The sequence below is a fragment of the Monodon monoceros genome, unplaced genomic scaffold, assembly GCF_005190385.1.
Source record: "Monodon monoceros isolate NGI ecotype Baffin Bay Population unplaced genomic scaffold, NGI_Narwhal_1 Super_Scaffold_5, whole genome shotgun sequence".
NCBI lineage: Eukaryota > Metazoa > Chordata > Mammalia > Artiodactyla > Monodontidae > Monodon > Monodon monoceros.
In genome coordinates, this window is record NW_021703782.1 from 9,896,451 (window position 1) to 9,919,020 (window position 22,570).

A 22,570-nucleotide genomic window follows, 5' to 3' on the forward strand; every position below is an offset into this window, starting at 1 on the left:
AAAAGAACCCATTTTCAAAGTCATGTTACATTCAATATGTAGTAACTGAATTATGAGTACTATTAGTATAGTCTGTTCTTTAAAGTTTTATTATCAAAAACAGAAAAGATGTAATCATATCATAACTTGGACAATTTTAAACTTCTGAATGGCTATTATCTCCCAAGTTCCAGTGTTTCAAATTTCTTTATAAAAGAATAATGTCTGAAAACTAAGATGAGTAACATTCCCCAAACTCCATTAGAGTTTGAACCTAAATACATAACTTTTTAGCGTACAAGATGTAGTTAAAAACAACATTATTTTCCTGTTGTCTATCAGACACATTCATTAGCTTGGTTTAACAGGGCAATACAAGAATCATTTTCTACGACATGTCAAATAATAGATCAAGTCTTACCTCCATTGCTAAAGCTGCTGTCTGTTGGTCATAATGATTCAGAAGATTAGGCATGAAGGTAGTATTATAAGGCAAATCTTGGCACATCCTCAAGGTAATAGGTTCACAAGAAAACAAACTGTGCCCACCTATATGCCCCACAAACAAAGTCAAGGGCCACAGAATGAAGACGATCCAACTCATAGCCATGCTTCCTCGACTGAATGAGAATCAGATGATCAGGCCTACTCAATATGTATGTTAGATCTCTATACACTCGCAGGTCTCAGCTTGAAAGTACTTCTTCTATCTTTCTGTTAAGTTCTTCAAACAGAAATACTCTTTGCACCGTCAGAGGTTTGTTAACTTGGTCTCACAAAAGGCATTTGTTTTTGGTTTCACAATATGGGAAAATGACATCATCTTGCCTCTTCTTTTCATTTTATTACATAGGGCACCACTTGGCCAACAGATCAAGTTGATCAACCACATTCCCAAACAACAGATTCCATCTTAGGAGAAGAGCTATTTCTTCCTTTGACTGAAATATCTGAAAAGAAATTTTTTAAAAATGGGAGAAATTAGTCATTTCCTCTCAAAATATTATCGACTTGATATTAAAATCTTTGATTAGCTCAGTAAAGTTTCAGGATACAAAATCAGTATACAAAAATCAGTTGCGTTTCTATACACTAACAATGAACTACCAGAAAGAGAAATTGAAAAAACAAAATCTTTGATGAGAGATATAATACTGACCTAATAGATAAAATACATGGGTATTTCATATAGTATAGTTTTTCTACTTTATCATTTATGGTATAGATATACTAACATAATACATAAACAGCATTCAAAGGCAAATTTTCTTCCCTCAGTTGCCTATATAACATATCGTTTAATTTCCCATCTATGATGGCAATTTTTCATTTGCCACAAGACATAATTGATCCATTTTGAAAAATCTGTACGCTGTTGTCCTAAACTTTATTTAAATATCTGCCACACTTATAACCTAAGTTATTTAATTTAAATTTTATTATATGTGTTTTAATCATTAATAGTGCAGTTTTTACATTAAATGATTTGGCAGATGGTATCTGTGAAAGATGTAAAATATAAATAAATAGAAAGATATGGATTCAAGCCTCTTTATAGCTCTTTGAGTCACTTCACTTCTCTGAACTCAGAACTTTCCTTCCTGAAAATAGCACCTCCCTAACAAAGATGATTTATTAGTGAATTATGAAGTAATACATGTAAAAGTACTCTATAAAAGGTAAAGCAACATCAAACATTAGGTAGGTTTATTGGTGAATAACAGCTGATACAAAGACTACTATCAACCAATAATGAACTGGCAAACAGAAGATTCTAAAAGTAGTATCAGGACATTTTCCCAATATTACTTCATCCTTTTAGACAGTACAAAAATTTAGTACCATAGATGTAGAAACATTTGACCAACAAATGCTTCATCACACACAGCCAAGTTGCAGAGACTAGAAATCATCCCTAGAAAGTTATAGCAGGAATAGGAATGATTCCCAGTTATAGTTTCTTCCAAGTTGTAGAATCTTTGACTTGACACTACTTTTCCAGGGGTAAAAATATACATCTCGTTTGGGGCTGGAAGGGTATAGGTGGAGTGGAAGGCAGGTCTGGCAGGAAAAAAGCATATACTAAGCTATCATACTTTCATTTGGTTTCATAATGATGTTAAATTTGCTTTCATTTCATTTTGTTTCATAGATATTAGATATTTCTGTTTGCGGTAGACAGCCTAGATTGGGAAAACATGAAAAAGACAGGTTCAGAAATTCTCAGAGACCCGGGTTAACAGACAACTTAAATATATACTAGGGCCCATGACAGCTTAGACCTTGAGACCTGGAACTGGGTTGGCTTAAGCAGGAAAGGAAACTGTCCTCTGTCCACTGACTATCAATGACTGGGACCTCTGCATCCCAAGCTTTAATTACTAGGCAGAAAAAACTATTTGGAGAAAGTAAAGCAATGGCTGAATCTTCCCAATTTCTCCCTCTAGTATTTGGTCTTGAGTAGTGGACGGGAAAAGCAAAGTCTGTGGCCTCCAGAATTAGGAACACTAAAGATACGAGCAAACCTGTCCCCAAACATCGAATCTCTCTAATACTGAAATCTCTAAACCAGAAATATTTGCAAAAGCTTCTGGGCCTGCCATATTTTTTCCTCCTTCAAGCTGGTCCCAAAAATGTGATGTCTGGCTAAAGAAAACTGATAATAAACACAGTCATTTATATTTAAGCTTAATTACCATGCAGCACAGTAACAATTATGCATATCACTAAATGTGTCAAATAACCACTGAAAGCTTTATTTGGTTACAGTATTAAAACATCCATATAAGTTCCATCTTTGTAGTTTGCTGCTTATGTAGCATGTTCATCTGCTTGCAACTAAAAAAAGTTAAAGGGGGGCTTCCCTGGTGGCACAGTGGTTGAGAGTCCGCCTGCTGATGCAGGGGACATGGGTTCGTGCCCCGGTCCAGGAAGATCCCACATGCCGCAGAGCGGCTGGGCCCATGAGCTATGGCCGCTGAGCCTGTGCGTCCGGTGTGCTCCGCAGCGGGAGAGGCCACAACAATGAGAGGCCCGGGTACCGCAAAAAAAAAGAAAAAGAAAAAAGTTAAAGGGAACATTGCTCCCTACTGAATATGTATATAACAATAAAAATTTCAAAAATTTCACTTAGACTAATCAATTTTTCAAGCAGTATGGGTTTCAAATATATGGTTCAAAGAAGACTACCACATAAAACTTGAGGAAGAAACTAAGCAATAGCTCATTGGGTTTTTGAAACTAGATGAGAAACCCCCTTATACTTCTGCCTACTCTATTTACTTGTTTTTCTCTCAATTATTCCTTTTGCCTCATTTACAAGCAAGGCTCCCCACCACCTTACAAAAGTGCTTTCCTTTATGTACTACGACATTCAAATTTTCATGTATCAGGACTTCCCTGGTGGCACAGTGGTTAAGAATCCGCCCGCCAATGCAGGGGACACCAGGTTTGATCCCTGGTCCGGGAAGATTCCACATGCCATGGAGCAACTAATCCCGTGCGCCACAACTACTGAGCCTGCACTCTAGGGCCTGCGTGTCCCAACTACTGAGCCCACATGCTGCAACTACTGAAACCCATTCGCCTAGAGCCCGTGCTCTGCAACAAGAGAAGCCACCACAATGAGAAGCCTGCGCACTGCAACAAAGAGTAGCCCCTACTCGCCACAACCAGAGAAAGTCCACACACAGCAACAAAGACCCAACGCAGCCAAAAAATAAAAAATTCCACATATCAAAACATTTTTGTAAAATTATTATGTTAGGCTAGGGTATAATCTTAATACATCAACAGTAGTTTATGATTATTAAAATAAATAAGAAAAAAACCCAGTGGAATGCCGTGAGACAAAAAGAAAAATAGGAATAGTAAAAATCTTAAAGAATTTATATTTCCCCCAAATCAGAGGTGCCCTAATCTTAATGTGTAGCAGATTCATAGATTCCCCCATAAGTCTAAGAAATTGGAACCTCTGGAAAATGATATGCATTCTAATGATTATCTCAGGTTCTATTACAGGTGATCTATAAGTCATATTTTGAGAAATGCTATCCTAAAATAGAGTAATTTAACAGTATAGGGTATTTGTACATAATTGTGTGCTTAGCAAAAGTAATACATAAAATGAATTTTTTAAAAAGCAGGTAAAGAATACTTTAATAGAAAAATGGGAAAAAGACATAAATTTACAAAAGAAATACAAATAGCCAACAAACACATGAAAAGATATTCAACTTTACTACTAAAAACATGTGAACATGATATATAACATTTTTTCCAATCAGATAGGCAAAATAAGAATAACAGAACACAGTATAGGAGAGGGTGCAGGGAAAAGAACATTTTCAACATTCCAACACTTTCAAATACTATAGGTTTTTTTTTGGCCGTGTGGCTTGTGGGATCTTAGTTCCCCCACCAGGGATTGAGTCCAGGCCATGGTAATGAAAGTGCCTAACCTCTGGACTGCCAGGGAACTCCCCACTTTCAAATACTACTGGTGGGAATGTAAACTAGTTGGTATTTCAAAAAAAACAGCTACGTACATCAAAAGCCCTTAAAATGTGTACAATCTGATCCAGAAAACCTATTCTATAATTTATTCTAAGAGAGTAAACACAGGGACTTCCCTGGTGGCGCAGTGGTTAAGAATCTGCCTGCCAGTGCAGGGGACACAGGTTTGATCCCTGGTCTGGGAAGAACCCACATGCTGCAGAGCAACTAAGCCCGTGCACCACAACTACTGAGCCTGCGCACCCTAGAGCCTGTGCTCCACAACAAGAGAAGCCACCACAATGAGAAGCCCGCGCACCGCAACAAAGAGCAGCCCCCGCTCGCCACAACTAGAGAAAGCCCGCGCACAGCAACGAAGACCCATGCGGACAAAAATAAATTAAAAAAAAAAAAGTAAACACAAGTACACATGATGTATAACCAAAATGTTAGTGCAACATTGTTTATAAAATAAAAACCAGAGGCAACCTATAAGTCTACCAATAAGTAACTGGTTAAACTATGGTACAACCAATACATGATATAGTCACTAAAAAAGATGAGCAGGATCTGTACATGTTGACGTGGTAAGACAGTAATAAGTAAAAAATAAAATTTAAAAATGGTTTGCAAAACAGCATATATATATATCATTTTTGTCAAAAAGATACATACACAGAACAGAATAAAACTATTTCAGTTTAAAAGTAAAATATTATAGGGAATTCCCTGGCAGTCCAGTGGTTGGGAGTCCACACTGCAGGAGGCATAGGGTTCCATCCCTGGTTGAGGAACTAAGATCTCGCATGCCTCGTGGCCAAAAAACAAAAACAAAAAATTATAAATAAAATATTATAAATGCTAAAATTTTATTTAAAAATCTGTCGTATATTATTTGTGTATGGGATAATTTAACTCTGCTAAATCTATAAATGTGTGCTGACTGGCTGACAAGAATACTAGCTGAATCACTGATTTATTGGCTGCTAATTATGCAACAAGCCAAGGGACACAAAACTGTCCTACTGGGCTTCCCTGGTGGCGCAGTGGTTGAGAGTCCGCCTGCCGATGCAGGGGACGCGGGTTCGTGCCCCGGTCCGGGAAGATCCCACATGCCACGGAGCGGCTGGGCCCGTGAGCCACGGCCGCTGAGCCTGCGCTCCGCAACGGGAGAGGCCACAACAGTGAGAGGCCCGCGTACCGCAAAAAAAAAAAACTGTCCTACTGTAGGTAGTAAGAAAAGCAAAAAACTGATGATCAACATAGTATGAGTCAAAAACTGATTTTCAATATTGAAAAAAATCAGATCACTTATCAGCTGAATCAAATGTTGTTATACACAGTTTTTAAAAAAACTTTTTTTTTTTTTTTTTGCAGTAAGCGGGCCTCTCACTGCTGTGGCCTCTCCCGTTGCGGGGCACAGGCTCCGGACGCGCAGGCTCAGCGGCCGTGGCTCACGGGCCCAGCCACTCCGCGGCACGTGGGATCTTCCCGGACTGGGGCACGAACCCGCGTCCCCTGCATCGGCAGGCGGACTTTCTACCACTGCGCCACCAGGGAAATCCTAAAAAAAATTTTGATATGTATTCTAAACTGCTTTTAAATAACATAATGAAATATCTGCTTCTAATCAAGATCATGTGAGTATGGGTAGCAACAGTCATTTTTCCTAAGGTAGAATCATCCTTGGAAAAGCTGTAAGTTGAAGTTCTAGACAGCAGGACACAGAGAAGATTCGGGACCCCAAGAGATACTGCCAAAATATAGCAACTCATTAAATAAAGGTTTAAAGTCCTTCTGGCATTCTTACTGATATTATATTTTTTTACTATAAGAATCTGCAGAATCTCCGCTGAATAAAGGGAACTGCTGGATTAACATAACTGGAGTGAACAGCCTCAGGAGGCAGGGCCCAGTAAAAAGTGAGCAATATGGCAACAGTTGTTCATGCCCTAACCCTGAGAAAAGAGGCACATTCACTTCTCTACAGAGCAATATAACATGGAAAACTGATTTCAGATTAAGCTACTTGATTATCATTTCATCACAAAACAAAAAGGAATAGATACATTTAAACATACACTTTAATTTTTATCAATGTGTAGCATCAGGAATCTGGTATTACCCAATTTACCAGTTTTCTTTTGATGACAGAAAGTAAAAGCCCTTAAAATAAGTTGAGTATTTGTCCTGAAGAACAGCAATAAAGGGGATGCAGTCTTGGAAGACTGTCTTCCCAGGCTGGGTACAAAGCCAGACCCAAAGAACTCAAGTGGGAAAAGCAGGAGATGGCAACTGTGAAGAGGAAAGCAGGCGGAATCCCAGAAGAAACAATGACAACAGCGGGCCCTGAGGGCTTGTTAAGAGGGTCCTGCAACAAAAGATTATGTTCAGCAATTCTATTCCAATTCACACTTTCTGTACAGAAAGTGATCTGGTTCATCATTCTCAGTTTAGATTTAATTTTCTTGACACTCTATAAATGTAGATAACATTTTGCATTTCCAATTCAGAAATACCATCTAAAGGTTGCCTCAAACACGGTGGCTACAATGGGAACAGGAGAAATATTCCTTGTCTTTTTTCAGAGGAGTTTTCCAAGAATGCATTACAAGGATTGGCAATGACTACCCCTAAAGAGTTTTTTCTCTCAAGTAAATTACGGTCTTGTTGGAGAGCAAAATATACATTCAGAGCATACTCACTGCTCTAAAGTGTTAGGTTCCTTTTCCTAAAACCCATGTGGTTTTTGGCCTTTTGTTTTCCATATCTTATTACTTAAAAAATAAATTCATTCTCGAAATACTGTTTCCTGGTTGCAAAAAGAAAATTTATGCAGCTCCATATTTAATTCATAGGTCCCAGATTCCTATTAATCTCAGAGTATCTCCTTCCTACTTCATCTCTGTAATTTTTAAAGTTCATCTTGTCATCTACTGATTACAATGGATAATCTAATCTTCCAGTGTGCTGAGTGATATGGCTTAGAAAGAAAAACAAACACAGGAAAAACAAATACATCTAAGTTCAAAATTTAAATGAATGGTAGGCATCAAAATCCAGTCCATTTTACAAATTATACATTACTTTTAAGACTAGAGAAAGCAGAAGATCTTTTAAAATGAATCTAAAAACAAAACTGGAAAGTTAAAAGATAGCCAGATTCTGGACTAAAAAAAAAAAATCAGGTGACATTCCAGCCTCGGCTTCCCTTTTCAATTAAAATTTCTTCAGAAAATGGTCTAATATCAAGCCCCTGATTTTTGTTTTTTTCCCTTTAGCATGGTTGTATGCTTTGACTATAAAATTAGTTCAGTGAGATAAAATTTGGGGACCAGGATTTTTTTTTTAAGCCGACTAGCCTAGTTATATTTATCTCAACCTTCATTTGCAGTGCATTCCTTGGATCCACCAAAACTGTCGCTAGTTCTCAGTATAACAAATTGGAATTCAAAGAGAGATCCATCATTTTTGATGCAATAGTCAGTTAAAATTGCTTCCTAGCCAATGAAGAGTTGTTACTCTTCAAACATTTATTCCTAGCCTTATGGAAATGCCACTATTAAAAACCTTCATTTCTTTCCTCAAGACCCTGCTACACATCTTTTCGCAAACCTACACTGAACAATCTCTCGAACATATTTCAAAGTCTTGCTTTTCATTTGCACTGTTGCTCTTTACGTGGGCAGCTGCAGCTTTAAGCAGCCCTAATTCTAGAGTTTTAGGGGTTAAAAAAAAACAAACCTGAGGCCAACACTGCTCTCCCCTGCGAAAGAAGGTAAAGATGTGGTAAGAACTGTTTCCTACCACCTGTCTCTTAAAGAAAATAAAGTCAATAGCAGCCTAACATCAACAAACTAATATGCTCAGAATAAGTTTTCAGTATAAAATCTCATAGTTTTACTAACAAATATGAAATTTAAGTTGGGGAGAGACATTTTTTTCCTGTCAAGTGGGAAACAGAGGACTTATTGTGAGTTAAAAACTCCCCTCTCTTTGCCCAATGATGAAGCTTTCACATTGTACTATACAAAGAAAGAATGTGCACTTTACTCTTATATTCCCCTCAACCCTCCCTATTTCAAATATCTCAATTACGGGACTCCCAAGAAAAAGCCACCTAAATGTTCAAAGCACAGAATAAAGCTCAGAGGAATATAGTAGCTAAGATGAAAAAAGGAATGAAAGAGCCTACGGTCCTTTCTTCTTTTATTAATGGGACACTGTGGTAGATTCAAGAGAGATGTGGAGGTAGAGAATATTAGTGGATGAGGAAAAAAAAAAAAAGTAGGAGGAAAGAGAAGGTAGGATGGTAGGCTTTACTAATTACCTTCTTATTTTCCTGATAGTTTCAAAGCCCTTGGGGGGGTAGAGGAGGAACATGTTATTGCACTAAATAAAAGGCAACCCTGTAAGAGAAGGGCTGCATCTTAATTATCTTTTATCTTCAGCTCTATCCTTGCAAGCCTGTCCCCTTAAGCTTTTACACCACTTTCCTGTCTTATTACCTCTATGTTGTGGTTTGGTAGGTAGTTCAAGCAAATGCTTTTTTTTTTTTTTCCTGGAGGAAAAAGATGGTATTGATTTGCTTAAAAGTACAGATGGAAAGCATTATCTTGAGGAGTAAATGCTTCTTAATAACAAAACTACTGATTTATCTATTCTTTTGACTGTCAGCACACCGCTAAAGGCTAAAAGAAGGCTGAAGAGGGAGGTAACATCCCCAATGTCAGGTCTTTGTTTCCTTGTTCTTGCGGTACTGGCTTTGCCAAGTAACCGAATTCCTGTAAATAAACATGACAGGTCTATGAGAACTACTTCTATAAAATATGATCTTGTTTGGCTGTTTTTATATAGCAGTTATTCACTTCCATAGCTGCTAGTCTGCTCTGCTGCTCCATCCTTTTAAATTTAGAAGGGAACCAAAATTCAAATTTTCATTTTAATTCTGGGCCAAAAACCGGACCTCTTTCCTACAGCAGATATTTTGCAACTTTAAGTTGACTCCTATGCCTGAATTAGTGGCATGTGCTTTTGTTCTAAAAAAAAAAAAGGAAAACAGAAAGAAAAGAAAAGAAGCAGCCGTCTTTCTTTCTCTTATTGAGGAGGCACCTAACTCCTCAAAAGCCTCTAGGAAGCTGCTAAAACGTCTTGAAATATTTTAACAGCAGCTTTATTTCAGAGGCTATGGATTAACTGCCCCGCGGTACCCCAGGGCAAACACACGGAGCATCAAAGCGGGTAGCTGGGGAAGCCTCGAGGACGGAGCAGCAGACTTTGCGAACTGACTGGAGGGCGGGGAGGGAACAACTTTTAGGACTGGAAACAGGAGGCCAGTCAGATGCTGAGACACCGCCCGGGCCCGGGGAAGCCTCAACGCGGGTCTCGGGCGGACCCCCGCGCCCCGACGCGCAGCCCTCGGTGCATTGTCCTCCCCGCCGGCGGCTGCGTCCTCCACCCACGCCCCGGGCGGCCCCGGAGCGCCACACGCCCCCGCGGCGCCACCGAAGCGAAGTGCTGGGCCGGGGTCGGCGCGGAGGGAACGCGGGCCACACTCGCACAGGTTGCCCGGCGCGAGCTCGGGACCGCGAGGGTTAATCCTGTCCGCGGGCATCTGTCCGCCTCAACCCCCAGCCCCAAACCCCGCTCCCCCGCGCCCCGCCGGCCCGCCGCCCACCCCGAGAAGCCCCGAGACACCCCGCCACAGCCCGGCACCCAAAGCTTTTGTTTTGGCCGCGACAAGAATAACGATCCCTGAGGAGGAGCTGCCGGGGCTGCTGGTGGCTCCTCGGCATAGGGTTAGACAGAGGAGCGGGCAGCCGCGGCAGCACCTCCTCAGTCCCCACACTCCCCGAGCCCTCTTCCCGCTGAGCCGGACGGGGGAGCCGCACGCTCCGGGACTCACCTCACACCTCGGGGCCGGGCTCCTGGGGGGGCTGCGGCGCCGGCCGTGGGTGGGCGCGGGTCCCTCAGGTAAACGGAGCGAAGGAGGACCGCCAGCGCGCGCCTCAAAGCGACCGCGAGCTCTCACGAGCGCCGGGGCGCGCGGCCAGCGGAGCGAGCGCGCGCTCGCACGCACGGCGCAGGCGCGCTGCGCACGCGCGGCCGAGCGTTCCCATTTTGAGCCCAGCTGCCTGATACCCGCTCCGCTCGCCTCGTTTTTCCCGGTTTCGAGCCACTGGTGGTGCTGGCGCCTCCTACCCCCTGCGGAGTCGTTCCGAGCTCTGGAAGCGTTTTTCTTAAATAACCCCCTGTGCAAAGCCATCTCTCTTTTCCCTGCTGAGACAGCGCGGCGACTCTCATCTCTCAACCCTGGGATGCTAGTATTGCGAGACTACCAGGACCTGTTTTGAGAACCAGTGTGCCCCCGGGGACCCGGGAATTGGAGATGGTTAAGAGGCGGGTCACCAGCTGCTGAGGGTGGCACTGGGTTCAGGTGGAGGTAGTCAACTGGCCTGTTGGCAGAGCTCCAGGCTGAAACAACAGAGCAGACAGGATACCTGCCCATGAACAGTTTATATCTTCTTTGCCAACACCTTAGTGGGCAGGTGGAGCTTGTAGATGATTGGTGGCATTCCCCCATCTTTTGCTCCTTAGGAAACGTTTCTCCTCGCTTTTTCTACATAAGTAATTTTAGAACTGAAAGATTTCTTAGAAGTCATCTAAACCCAACCTCTCATTTTTCAGACGCGGAAAAGAACGGTCCAGAAAGGTTAAATGAATTACCCAAAGTCACACAGCGTTTTAATGGCTGAGTTTGGATTCATTTCAAGCCAAAACTGTTCCTCTTTTTGCCTACATTATTTTACCTACCTTTCTCTTCCTTTTCGTCCGTTTTCAACCTAGACTTCACAGGCATCATTTTGATCTGTGGTAGCACACAGGACTTAAAGTAATATTTTGATCTTGTCCCACAATATGAATGTACTTAACTGTACACTTGGTTAAGATGGTAAATTTTGGTTCGTATATTTTAACATAATCTTTTTAAAGGTGTTCCCTAAATGATAAATAAATGTTGAGCTGAGACAGCCATAAATACAGTTGAATGTCAGAAGATGAGCTATGGGAAAACGCATCATAAAAGAGATCTGAAGAGACATTTTCAATTTCGTTAAAAAATAACTACTCGTGCAGTAACATTTAAAAAAAAAAAAAGTAGTATTGATCCTTAGGCTGATTCTTAGCAAGTCATTGTGTCCTGTGGAGCCAACACTGCCTCTACTGAGGGTGAGTGAAGCAGCTAAGAGCGTTTGTGAAAATCTGTGTGGACCTGCTTCATGTACTTCCAGATCCCTTGTACCTGCAGATCTTCTGGAGATGTGCTGCTAGCATATTTTTTATGCAATTTACACACGGACACATTGAAGCTGTCAGGCATAGAACATATCTTGGTTCACACCGGGAGGTGGGAATGATGTAGAAATTATCACTGAATGTATCAACATGATCACATCTCAGAAATAGAACACTGAGTGGAAAAACCAAACTACAAGATATGTAAATTATGATAGCTCTCTAAAACCGCCGTATTGTTTATGAGGTCAACCATGTATATACAGTAAGCATGAAAAGTGGACTAGTGGGCTACACACTAATTTCATGTTAGTGGTTGCCTCTAGGCAAGCAGGGTGGGGAATGAGATCTGAGAAGCATGCAAAAGGGGCTTCAACTGTTAATCACAAACAGGAAGCAAAATGTTAACATTTTTAAAAATCTCTGTGGGGAGACAAGGGTGTTTCTTAGGCAAGTCTCTAAACTTTTCTTTGTGGTTGAAATGTTTCATTTAAAAGTAATGTTGAATTATCAAGGATATTGAGCCAATGCGCTCACCATGAACACAGGTCTAGAGGGTGCTGGTTGAGAGGATCGAAGAAAGGGACCTTATTTTCATGGATAAAAATATTCAGCTCTAACAGGGTTAAAGTGTTCTGCTCTCTTTAAACCCATCTCTCTTTCATTCAATGTTGTAACCACCAGTAGAAAATCTTTAATGAGCGGGAACTTCACAGAGACACAGCACTCTCCCAGCATGTTGTTAAAACTGGTCTCTTTCTGGATGAACCCGTCTTGAAACCATACATGTTAACTGGTAATACACGGTAATTTAGTATTGCATCTACCTACCTCCCCCAGGCCTCTGGCCCTGCAAAAAGGCTTTGTTTATTCATTTTACATACAACCTGATCATGCGGAAAAACCACTAGGCTGGAATTCAGACAACCTAGGTTCTAATTTCAGTTTGGCCAGTTACTGATCCTTTGTCAACTCACGGAAAGCAACAACCTCTATGAGCTTCACTTTTCATTTTCTTTTTAAATGGGAGATATACAAATGCTGCCTATTTCAAAACTATGAAACGTTACAAACATAGAGTTTACATTTGTTTGCATAGGAGTACATTTTTATCTATTTTAGGAATTATTAGATAGTGAGAAAGTCTTTTTGTTTGTTTGTTTAGCTGCTGCCCATAAGAACTGCTTTACATTTACCAGAGAAGCTCCGTTCTGAAATGTTGAATGTTTTGTTTTTCTCTAACACTTGTTTATAGTTCTATCACAGTAGTTATCACTGTGGTCCTTACAGTAGTTATTTCTACATTGCATTTTCCAGGCTTCCTCATTAGATTTCTTTTTTAATCCTTGCATTCTCACTCCGCCTCTCATTACATGGTGGATACTCCACAAATTTAATTAATTAAATTAGACCGATCCTAAAATTTCCCAAATTTGGAGCTATTCTTATTAAGGCATGCCATCTGCTGGTTCCCTGGTGTATCTGTCAATCGGCCTGAATTCTTTAATCCAATAGATTAAAAGTCATGTTGAAGCATTTGCGAGTTTGTGTGTTGGGCAGTTTTCCCACGTTCTTCCACTTCCTGTGTGCAGGTGCTATTCTTTCACTGAACCTCTCTAGAATTCTTTTTCCTCCAACCTTCTTTTACCTGTTGGCCACTCTTAAAACCCGGAGAAATGGAGTTGACGTTTTGGAACCCTGGAGCGACCAGAACGATGTAACTGGGCATGCTCAGTAGGTTGGCCTGATTTGGAACACACGTCTTGAACGAGGGCTTTTAAGGCTGTTTATTTCGGGATCGACTGCATCTTCGTACTAGCATTATATTGGGAGATTGCAGTCCCTCCCACCCTCTTGGCGCTCACACTTTTTCGTTTTATCCGTGCGCCCAATTTTGGAGCCAGCCCTCCAGGATCTCCTGGCCAATCAAGAGACCACACATTGTTGCCTAAGAGACCCCGGATGCCAGCGAAAAGATTTATAGGCGGTGATTGGACTACTGGAAGGGGTGGGGGCTAGACAGAGTCAAAGAAACAGCAACTATGGCAACACCAGCGCCAGAGGCTTGAAGAGAAAGACGAACCAAAAGAGGTGAGAGCAGTGGGCAGTGCATGAAAAAGATGGAGGCTTTCGTTTGAGAGCTCCTCTCTCAGATCCTCCTGGGTCTCTCACAAACCTTGGCAGTGCCCCCCGGGAATTACATTTTGCTCCGTTTCAGCTGCAGTTCAAGTGACAGATGCTTCATATTTCTGAAATTAACAACCAACAAATAATTGTTTCTATGCCTATCAAGCACTAGCTCTTTGCACGGCATTATAGTTTTTCTGTTTCTACCTAGTTGAATATCAGATGAATTCATATTTAAGTCTAACCATACCCTCTTTCCTGATAATTTCCTGATAATATCTGATCTCCTCTGATGATACTGCAATGTACAATGGGTGAGATGTATGTTAGTATAGAAACTCAATCCTCTTCCGCTCTGTAAACTCCAAATAAAAATCCGATCGTCCTGAGTTTAATACCAGTGGTCAGTTCCTAATGTTGAGTTTTATCCTTCCCTTCCACTAGTTTTAATCCTTAAACCGCCTCCCCTCCACTGTTGTATTCATTCATTCAGCTGACAAATATTTATTGAACACCCATTACGTACGTACTACTGAGATTAGGATTCAGGTGAGCAGTGTCAGAAAACCACATAAGCAAAGAAGCGTCGGTTTTGTACCACGTTCTCTGATCTGAAGTTCAGTGTGTCTGGGCATATAGTGCATGAAGGGAGAGAAAGGAGGATGAGGTTGAAAAGGTAGGTGGAGGTAAGTTCATAGTGGACCTAGATTTGCATGCTAAGAAGCCTGGATATTCTGTAGCCATTATCAAGCCTCTGAAGATTTTTGAGCTGAAAAATGACAGGTGTTTTTTTAAAATACCTCCCAAGGAGAGTGGTGATTAGCAAAGGTTGGGGGGGTGGGGAAATGGGGAGCTATTGATCAAAGGGTACAAACCTCTGGTTATAAAATGAATGAGTTCTAGAGACCCTATCTACAGCATTGTGACTATAGTTAATAATAATGTATACTTGAAATTTGCTAAACGAGTAGATCTCAAGTATTCTCATCACACACACAAACGGTAACTATGGGAGGTGATGGATATGTTAAATAGTTTGATTGTGGTAAGCATTTTACAATGTATACATGTATTAAAACATCACATTATATACCTTAAATATATACCTTTTTTATTTGTCAAAAAAACAAGAAACAAAAAAAGAAACCTCTCTAGCAGTAGACTTTTAGCTCCATTATAGCCAAGACTCTCATCTTTGTACCTCTAATACAGGCCTAATAAGGTCCTTAGTGCAGTTGAATAACGGTGACAGTGTGAAGAATGGCTTAGAAGATGGCATTGGAGGTACGTGACCACTGGAACTTTACCAGAGGACCTATCTTTGCCTTTAAACATGGAACTAGAACCACACATTGGGGGCAAGGGCCATAAGCCCTTTTTCTTCCTTTTTATCCAAAGAAAAGTTAAAGATGAACATGCAACGACAGCCATTAAGGGGAAAAGAGGTCATAAAAAAGCAACAGCAAGCTTTGTATGTTGAAGAAGGGAAGACAGCTTGCTTTGTCTTGTTATTTTTATGTATGTTGTATAGAAGTGTCTGAGTGGTCTATACTGTGAACCGGTGTGGGCGTGCAAATATGCACGGTGCCCATCTTCTAGAATGGATGGAGGAGGAAAAACTGTGAAAAGATAATGACAAAAGACAGAGCAGGGCACCTCCGTTTGCCTGCTTCAGCAAGACTATTACCAAGAGGTCTCTTTCTCCCGGCCTGGCCCATCTCCTGAAAACCAAACTTTCCTCAAGTTGATTTGAAGAAAGCCTAATTCAAATAATTTCTAGCTCTGAGGACCCAGGACAAAGAAAACAACCAGTGTAAGGCCTTGGGGAGGCCCTAGAAAAGCTACTTTGTCCTAATCAGAAATTGTGCCTAGAATCAGTCAGATTGTTTCCTACACAAACTGGAAAGAGAGAGAGAGTTTCTCAGCTTGCAGCAGGAGTTTTCATCATATTCTCTAAGAGTTTTATGGCCCTGAAAAAAAAAAGATTGAAAACAGTCGGTTTAGGGAATTCCCTGGTAGTCCAGTGGTTAGGGCTCCACACTTTCACTGCCGAGGGCCTGGGTTTATAGAATTTTTTTTTTAATTTTATTTATTTTTGGTGGCATTGGGTCTTCGTTGCTGAGTGTGGGCTTTCTGTAGCTGCGGTGAGCGGGGGCTACTCTTCGTTGTGGTGCACAGGCTTCTTATTGCAGTGGCTTCTATTGTTGTGGAGCACTGGCTCTAGGCACGTGGGCTTCAGTAGTTGTGGCACGCAGGCTCAATAGTTGTGGCACACGGGCTTAGTTGCTCCACGGCATGTAGGATCTTCCCGGACCAGGGATCGAACCTGTGTCCCCTGCATTGGTAGGTGGATTCTTAACCACTGCGAGGGCCCGGGTTTAATCCCTGGTCGGGGAACTAAGATACCACAAGCTGCACAGAGCGGCCAAAATAAATAAATAAAAATTTAAAATAAAACAAAGAAAAAACCAATTGGTTTAAAGAGAAGAAAGGTCAAACACGAATAAATAACAATAACAAAAAAGAAATATGTGATTTTTAACTGGGCAGATCTAGATTCAGTGACCATGCTTTGTACCTATAATTTGCCTGCTCACGTGTACTTTTATAGCTGCCAATTAATAACACTGTAATGAAATAATTTCTTACACCTTTTGCAACATAGCTGTTTGGAGCTAAGAATATAAGGACTGATCTGAGCCCCCTTATGCCAGTGGAGTGGTGACAGCAAAAAACTGTAGGAAGATACTGTCTACTATTTAAAACCCTGAGATTTTAAAACATTGGCTTTATCTTCAGCTCTAACTTAAACCTGAGAGAGAATATTACATGTCAAGTGAGAGCCTCAAAATTTCAGATCTAGCATTTGGGGAATCCTCTATCAGCTAAACACTAGTGATTTTTTTAAAAGAGCTGTCCAGTATTTGTTGCTGTAATTTTCGCAGCCCAGAGATCAAGCAGGCAAGTAAGTCCTAGCCCCCTCACTCAGCACCACTTCCTTGGACATGAAACCTACCTACAGAGAGGAAGAAAAGCACAAATAAGCAGAAACATGGAGGATACATACTGAAAATACCATCAGTCTGCTTTAAATATTTTTCACCTTAAAATATTTTGTTGTGGGCTTCTAAAGCACAGGCTTTGAGGCACTCTGTAAATGACAGGGAGTTCTAAGAAAGGCTGCAGGGATTCTACTTATCAAGACCACTCATCTGTCAGGCATTCTGCTTGAGCCTTTTTTCTCTAACCTTTGCAACAGCAGTTGAGGGTAGATACGCACATCCTTATTTTACAAATAAGGAAACTGAGATGGATTCAATAACTTGCAAAAAGTTACACAGCTAGTAAGTTTTAGAACCAGGATCCAAACTGTATAAGGTAAAAAGTTTTGGTTGCAAACAACAGAAATAGATTCTAGCTAATGGAAGCTAAAGAGGAGATTGATTTATTGTATCAGCTGGCTTACAAAATGAGTAAGAAAGGACAAGGGGCTTCCGAAGGTTGAGGCAGCAATGACAGCTTATTAGTCTGCTCAGAGCACCTATGGTACTTTGAATGACCACCTCAGCTGTAAAGTAAGGATAAGCCAGCATCAGTAAACTGGCCTAGGGGAATTCCCTGGCAGCTCCAGTGGTTAGGACTTGGCTCTTTCACTGCTGTGGGCCTGGGTTCAATCCCTGGTCAGGGAATTAAGATCCCACAAGCTGAGTGGTACAGCCCCCCCCCCCAAAAAAAGTAAACTTGCCTAGCTTGGTCTCACGACTGAGGAGGGGGAGGCCACCTTGATTAACCAACAGAGCAGACTCTAAATAATGAGGGAAAAGTAATTCCTAATGGAAACTAGAGTGCTTTAATCAAATGAAGGAAGACATATTTAGTACTGGACATCTAAAAACAGCACATTTCCCCCATTAAACCCAAATCTGTCTGTATCCAAAGTCTTGGCTTTATCTGTTGTACCATTCCACCTCTTAAATATGGTATCAAGCTAGAACCCTTGTTACCTAGATGTCAGAAAGATAAGAGGGGAGGAAGAATGTCACAAGGGACAAAGATAAAGTGTTTTTATACTGCACTGTGATTTTATAAATACTTCTTCTTTCTGGCCAATATGGTATGTTCTTAGCTAGGAGAGATTCTGGATTTCTCCCATGGTTCAATGAAAATCAAGCAGAGTTAAATAGACCTGGGTCTGATTTCCAGTTCTCCGCTTACTGTCTGTATAAATTTGGGCAGAGAGTATTATTTCAGTGAGCCTCATTTTCTTCATCTGTAAAATGAGCTAAAACCCACCACCTCACCAGATTGTTATGAGTTTTATTTATTTATTTATTTATTTTTGGCTGCGTTGGGTCTTCCTTGCTGTGCGTGGATTTTCTCTAGTTGCGGCGAGCAGGGGCTACTCTTTGTTGCAGTGTGCGGACTTCTCATTGCGGTGGCTTCTCTTGTTGTGGAACATGGGCTCTAGGTGTGCGGGCTTCAGTAGTTGTGGCACGCAGGCTTCAGTAGTTGTGGCTCACGGTCTCTGGAGCACAGGCTCAGTAGTTGTGGCACTTGGGCTTTGTTGCTCCGTGGCATGTGGGATCTTCCCGGCCCGGGGCTTGAACCCGTGTCCCCTGCATTGGCAGGCGGATTCTTAACTACTGTGCCACCAGGGAAGCCCTGTTACGAGTTTTAATTGAGCAAACATAAAAGTTCCTGACATATAAAATGTTCCCAATAAATGTCAGCCCTCCCATTCCCTGGTCCCAACGTACTAAAAGATTATATGGTATTAGTGTTTTTAGTATTCTGAAGATTATATGATTCATTTCTTCTACAGGTATAGTTTTTCTTATGGAAGAATATCCAGTTATTTCATGATGGCATTTGCACCTCCAAAAAACATAGGTGGTCCCAAAATGCAGGCAAAGATGAGTACCTGGACACCCTTAAACCATCAGCTTTTGAATAACCGGGTAAGTGATAAGAGCTATTTTATCAGTTGGGTCCACGCCTTAAAGAAAAAAAAGTATTAAAATCTTGGTTATCAAAATATAAACATTAATTGTTTAGGACTGTGTAATGGATGAAAAAAACAAAATGAAGGACTTTTTCAGAAACTTTAATAACAGAACGCTTGCTACATGGCCAGGGTTGGCAGTAGACACAGAGTTCCTGCCTAGAAAGAAAGGTCTTAGATTTGCTCTTTCCTCCACTGTCACTCCTCCTCTCTCTCACCCCAAATGCCTTTTCCCTTCTATCACTGGTTCTTTGCAGGAACCACCGGAAATGAAAGAGGAGGGGGTGATGTGTGAGGAGTTCCCCCCAAAACAGGTTTTCTTGCTAGAGTTGAGGTTACTGGATAAAGCCGTACATTTAACCAAGTAAATAAAACGAGTCAATGTCAGCTGATTACTCACATTACTCAGATTCTCCTAAGAAGTTTATTTGCCACCTGCGTTCTGGGGAGGTGCCAGCAGAATACACCAGAAAAAGCATTGCAAGTGTGGACAGCTGGGTATCATGTGGGCATGTGAGATTGCCGACCTCTGGGGATTTCTACTCCTGCTTCAATTAGGGGCAGAATTCCCAACAGGTCTGTGAGCTCCTATATCAATACTTATATACAAGGACCATATCTAGTTGACAGTAAATTACAATCAATAAAACTGACCTCATTATCTTGCTCCTACACACCAGTTCCTCCCCCTAAGGAAGGGCATCACTTTACACCAAATCACTCAAGCTGCAAATCTTCCTTCTCCCTCTTGGGTCCAGGGTTTGGTTTTCCCCATCTTACAAGCTAATAACTTAGCCTGTCACTTATGGCAAAGTCACTGCTGTTTCACGGTAGAAGACAACAGATACTTGGGTCAGAGACAAAGAACTTTCTTACAGTGCAGCAAGGGGCGTGAGCATCATGTTTGCACAGGTTCTCCTGGCCCACCTTGTGCCACAGGGGCGACGCAGAGACCCAGATAAATACTACGCACACAGTGGGTCTGCACCACAGGTGAGGAGCAAGGAGCCCAGGGAATCCACTGCTTTCAATACTGAGCATTAGCAAGGCTGCTCTTGGTTCTAAAGGGAGTTAGTACCTCACCCCTCGAGGTTCCTTGCTGCCAGCACAGCCTGGAGTAATGGCCCAAGAAAAGGGCAGTCAGGACCTTGCACTCCTGGCATTTCAAGATATTTAGGAGATGAGAAGCTCAGGAAGGAGTGTCTGCCACTGCTCTGCCTCACTCCCACATGCAATTCGTTTTGAAGCTCTGAGTCTTCCTCCTAGGTCTCTTCATCCGGACCCCTTTTCTCCTTTCACTGTGTACCTCCAGCTCCACATTCTCAGTTCATGCCCTCATCACCCTTTGCCTGGCACATTGTAGTAACCCCCCCAACTGGTTTCACTGCCTCTATCCCTAGCAATCCATCCTCTCTTCTGATCCCAGAATGATCTTTCTAAAGTACCAAACTAATCCTATTAAGTAAGACTGATAACACGCTGCTCCGAAGGGTAAATTCCAACCCCCGCCCCACACATAGCACTGAGGACCCTTCATGAGTTGACTCAACCAGCATCGCAGTTCAAGCCCTGCCTCTGCCTCCTCTCATCCTACATCTGGGCCAAGCTCTCTCATCCCCTCCACGCCTTTGTAGTGCCCTCCTCATGGCCTCCTGTAAGAGTTATCTGAAATGTCATTTCTCGGGGAAGCCTAATCCCCCTTGCTTTTCTTTCTTCTCATCACTGTTTACCGACTTCTCCACTTGACTCTAATGTGTTTTTATATGATCTTTCTTTTTTGTTTGTTAGGCCATACCATGTGGCCTGCGGGATCTTAGTTCCCCAACCAGGGATCAAACCCGTGCCCCTTGCATTGGGAGCATGGAGTCTTAACCACTGGACCACCAGGGAAGTCCCGACCCTAATGTGTTAAGGGTTGCGATTCTGTCTTTTCTCTCTGCATCTCCAGAGCCTGATGTGTTTCCTGAAGCACAAAGAATGGAGTCAGAGGTCAGCTGTACTCACTGAGACCTCCTTCATTGACTCTGACCTTCTTGTCCTCACGTCTCTCCTTCCTTAGCCTGGAGTTGACCCTTTGCCTCTCTGAACTAACAGCTATGCTAATTGCTCTGGCAAAGCTGGAGCATCCATCCTGACCCCTTCTGCTCAGGACTTTCCTGTTTCTACTCATTTGATGCAGAACATGAGCAAATTTGGGAGAGAGACAGAGGAACCAACATAGCGATTGGAATACTGAGAAGTAAAAGGGAGAGATACTGGAAGGGAAAAAGATAAAGGAAGTGAGGAAAGGAGATCGAGAAATAGAAAAAAAAAAGGAGGCACGAGGAGAAACAAAAGGAGAAGCAGAGAAAGAGAGAAATCCAGCCTTCACCCAGCCATGAGCAAAAAGCAAGTCTATTAACAGTCTTTTTTAATTCAGCTCAACAATTATTTATTGAGCACCTGTTTGCAATGCTCTTAGTTCTCCAACAGTTTATATAGCAGCTTCTCTGCTTTCTGCCCCCAGAAACTCCAGTGTTTAGTTTTGAAATACGTTTTCTCATAGAATTGTAAAGGTTTTACGCACGTGAAAATGTGACTTGAATTGAAATACGTATTCGTTGGATGTCTTCATTTTCAGAAATTTTCTTTGAAAAATGAGAAGTCTTCATCGATTTAGCAGCCATGGAGAAAATGTATCTTGATTGTCTGATTGTCTGATTGCCTGTTGCAGGTTGGGTTACTGGAGAAGCAGACTCTGAGATTGGCATGTAGGGCGTTGATGTGGGAAGGCTCTCAAGATCCATACCTGGGGAGGTGTGGGGAGGGAAGAACAGGATGTAGATTTAGGGCAGAGGAAGAAGCTGGGCTGTCAGGCAGTTGCAACAAGGCCTCCATGGACCCTGTAGGACACCCCAAAGATCCTTCAGAGTCTTGCATTGCATCAGGGGGCCTGGCCTTTATACTTCCACACTGAGCATTCAGTGGATGGGATCTTAGTCAGGGCAGATCTCTCCAGCTCATGGCTGTCAGCCAGCAGCACTCCCAACAGTTGGGGGGAATAAATCCTTCAATCCTGGAGGGGAATCTGGGCCACGCATCATAGCAAGCATGACACAGCCTTATCTTGGTTCCTGAAGAGCTGTTGTCAAATTTCATGATAATTTCTAAAGATATTTATTTTGTTGTTCAGAACTCCCATTTTATTCCAAAATTGCTTTATTTTGGTTTAGTTAGGTTCTAGTTTGGAGTAAAATTATTTTAAAAAATCTTGGCAGACTTCCACTGCAGGGGGTGTGGGTTCGATCCCGGGTTGGGGAACTAAGACCCCACATGCCGCGGTGTGGCCAAAAAAAATTTTTTTTTAAAAATCTTGGCATGTGTATATACCCATATGTCTGTGTATTAATGTACATAGACACACCCATGGAATTTGGATATGTATATACCAAACTATTAATAGTGGTTTCCCCCAAAGAGTTGGATGGCATGGGAAGGTGGGAGGGAGGTCTGTTAGAAGAGTTTTTGGTTTTTACTTTATACAGTGCAATAATATTTCAAATTTTAAAACAATTTAAAAAACAAATATAAATAAAAGCAAACAAAGAACAAAAACTCTGAGAATTGAAAACACAGGTTCCAGATCAGCTGTACTAATAACCTCCTGCTTGACTTCAGTGAGTCACTTACATC

General features: G+C 41.8%; 2 protein-coding genes across 5 annotated transcripts in view; one reads left to right on the forward strand and one right to left on the reverse strand.

The window, feature by feature from the left end:
* Positions 1-10,502, reverse strand: part of FZD3 (frizzled class receptor 3) — an 89,511-nt gene extending 79,009 nt beyond the window's left edge. The window contains exons 1-2 of the mRNA XM_029203216.1: positions 10,379-10,502; positions 401-929 (exon numbers count right to left, since the gene is read on the reverse strand). Of these exons, the coding sequence (XP_029059049.1) occupies positions 401-589 (189 nt within the window). The 5' untranslated portion in view covers positions 590-929; positions 10,379-10,502. The remainder of the gene's footprint in view (positions 1-400; positions 930-10,378) is intronic.
* A 3,299-nt stretch (positions 10,503-13,801) lies between these two features.
* FBXO16 (F-box protein 16) overlaps positions 13,802-22,570 on the forward strand; it is a 55,033-nt gene continuing 46,264 nt past the window's right edge. For all 4 annotated transcript variants that reach the window (XR_003790619.1, XM_029201316.1, XM_029201317.1 and 1 more), the window contains exons 1-2: positions 13,802-13,860; positions 18,719-18,854. Coding sequence is in view for 3 of the 4 variants with exons in the window: in XM_029201316.1 (XP_029057149.1) it covers positions 18,756-18,854 (99 nt within the window). In the remaining variant the exon portion in view is untranslated. The remainder of the gene's footprint in view (positions 13,861-18,718; positions 18,855-22,570) is intronic.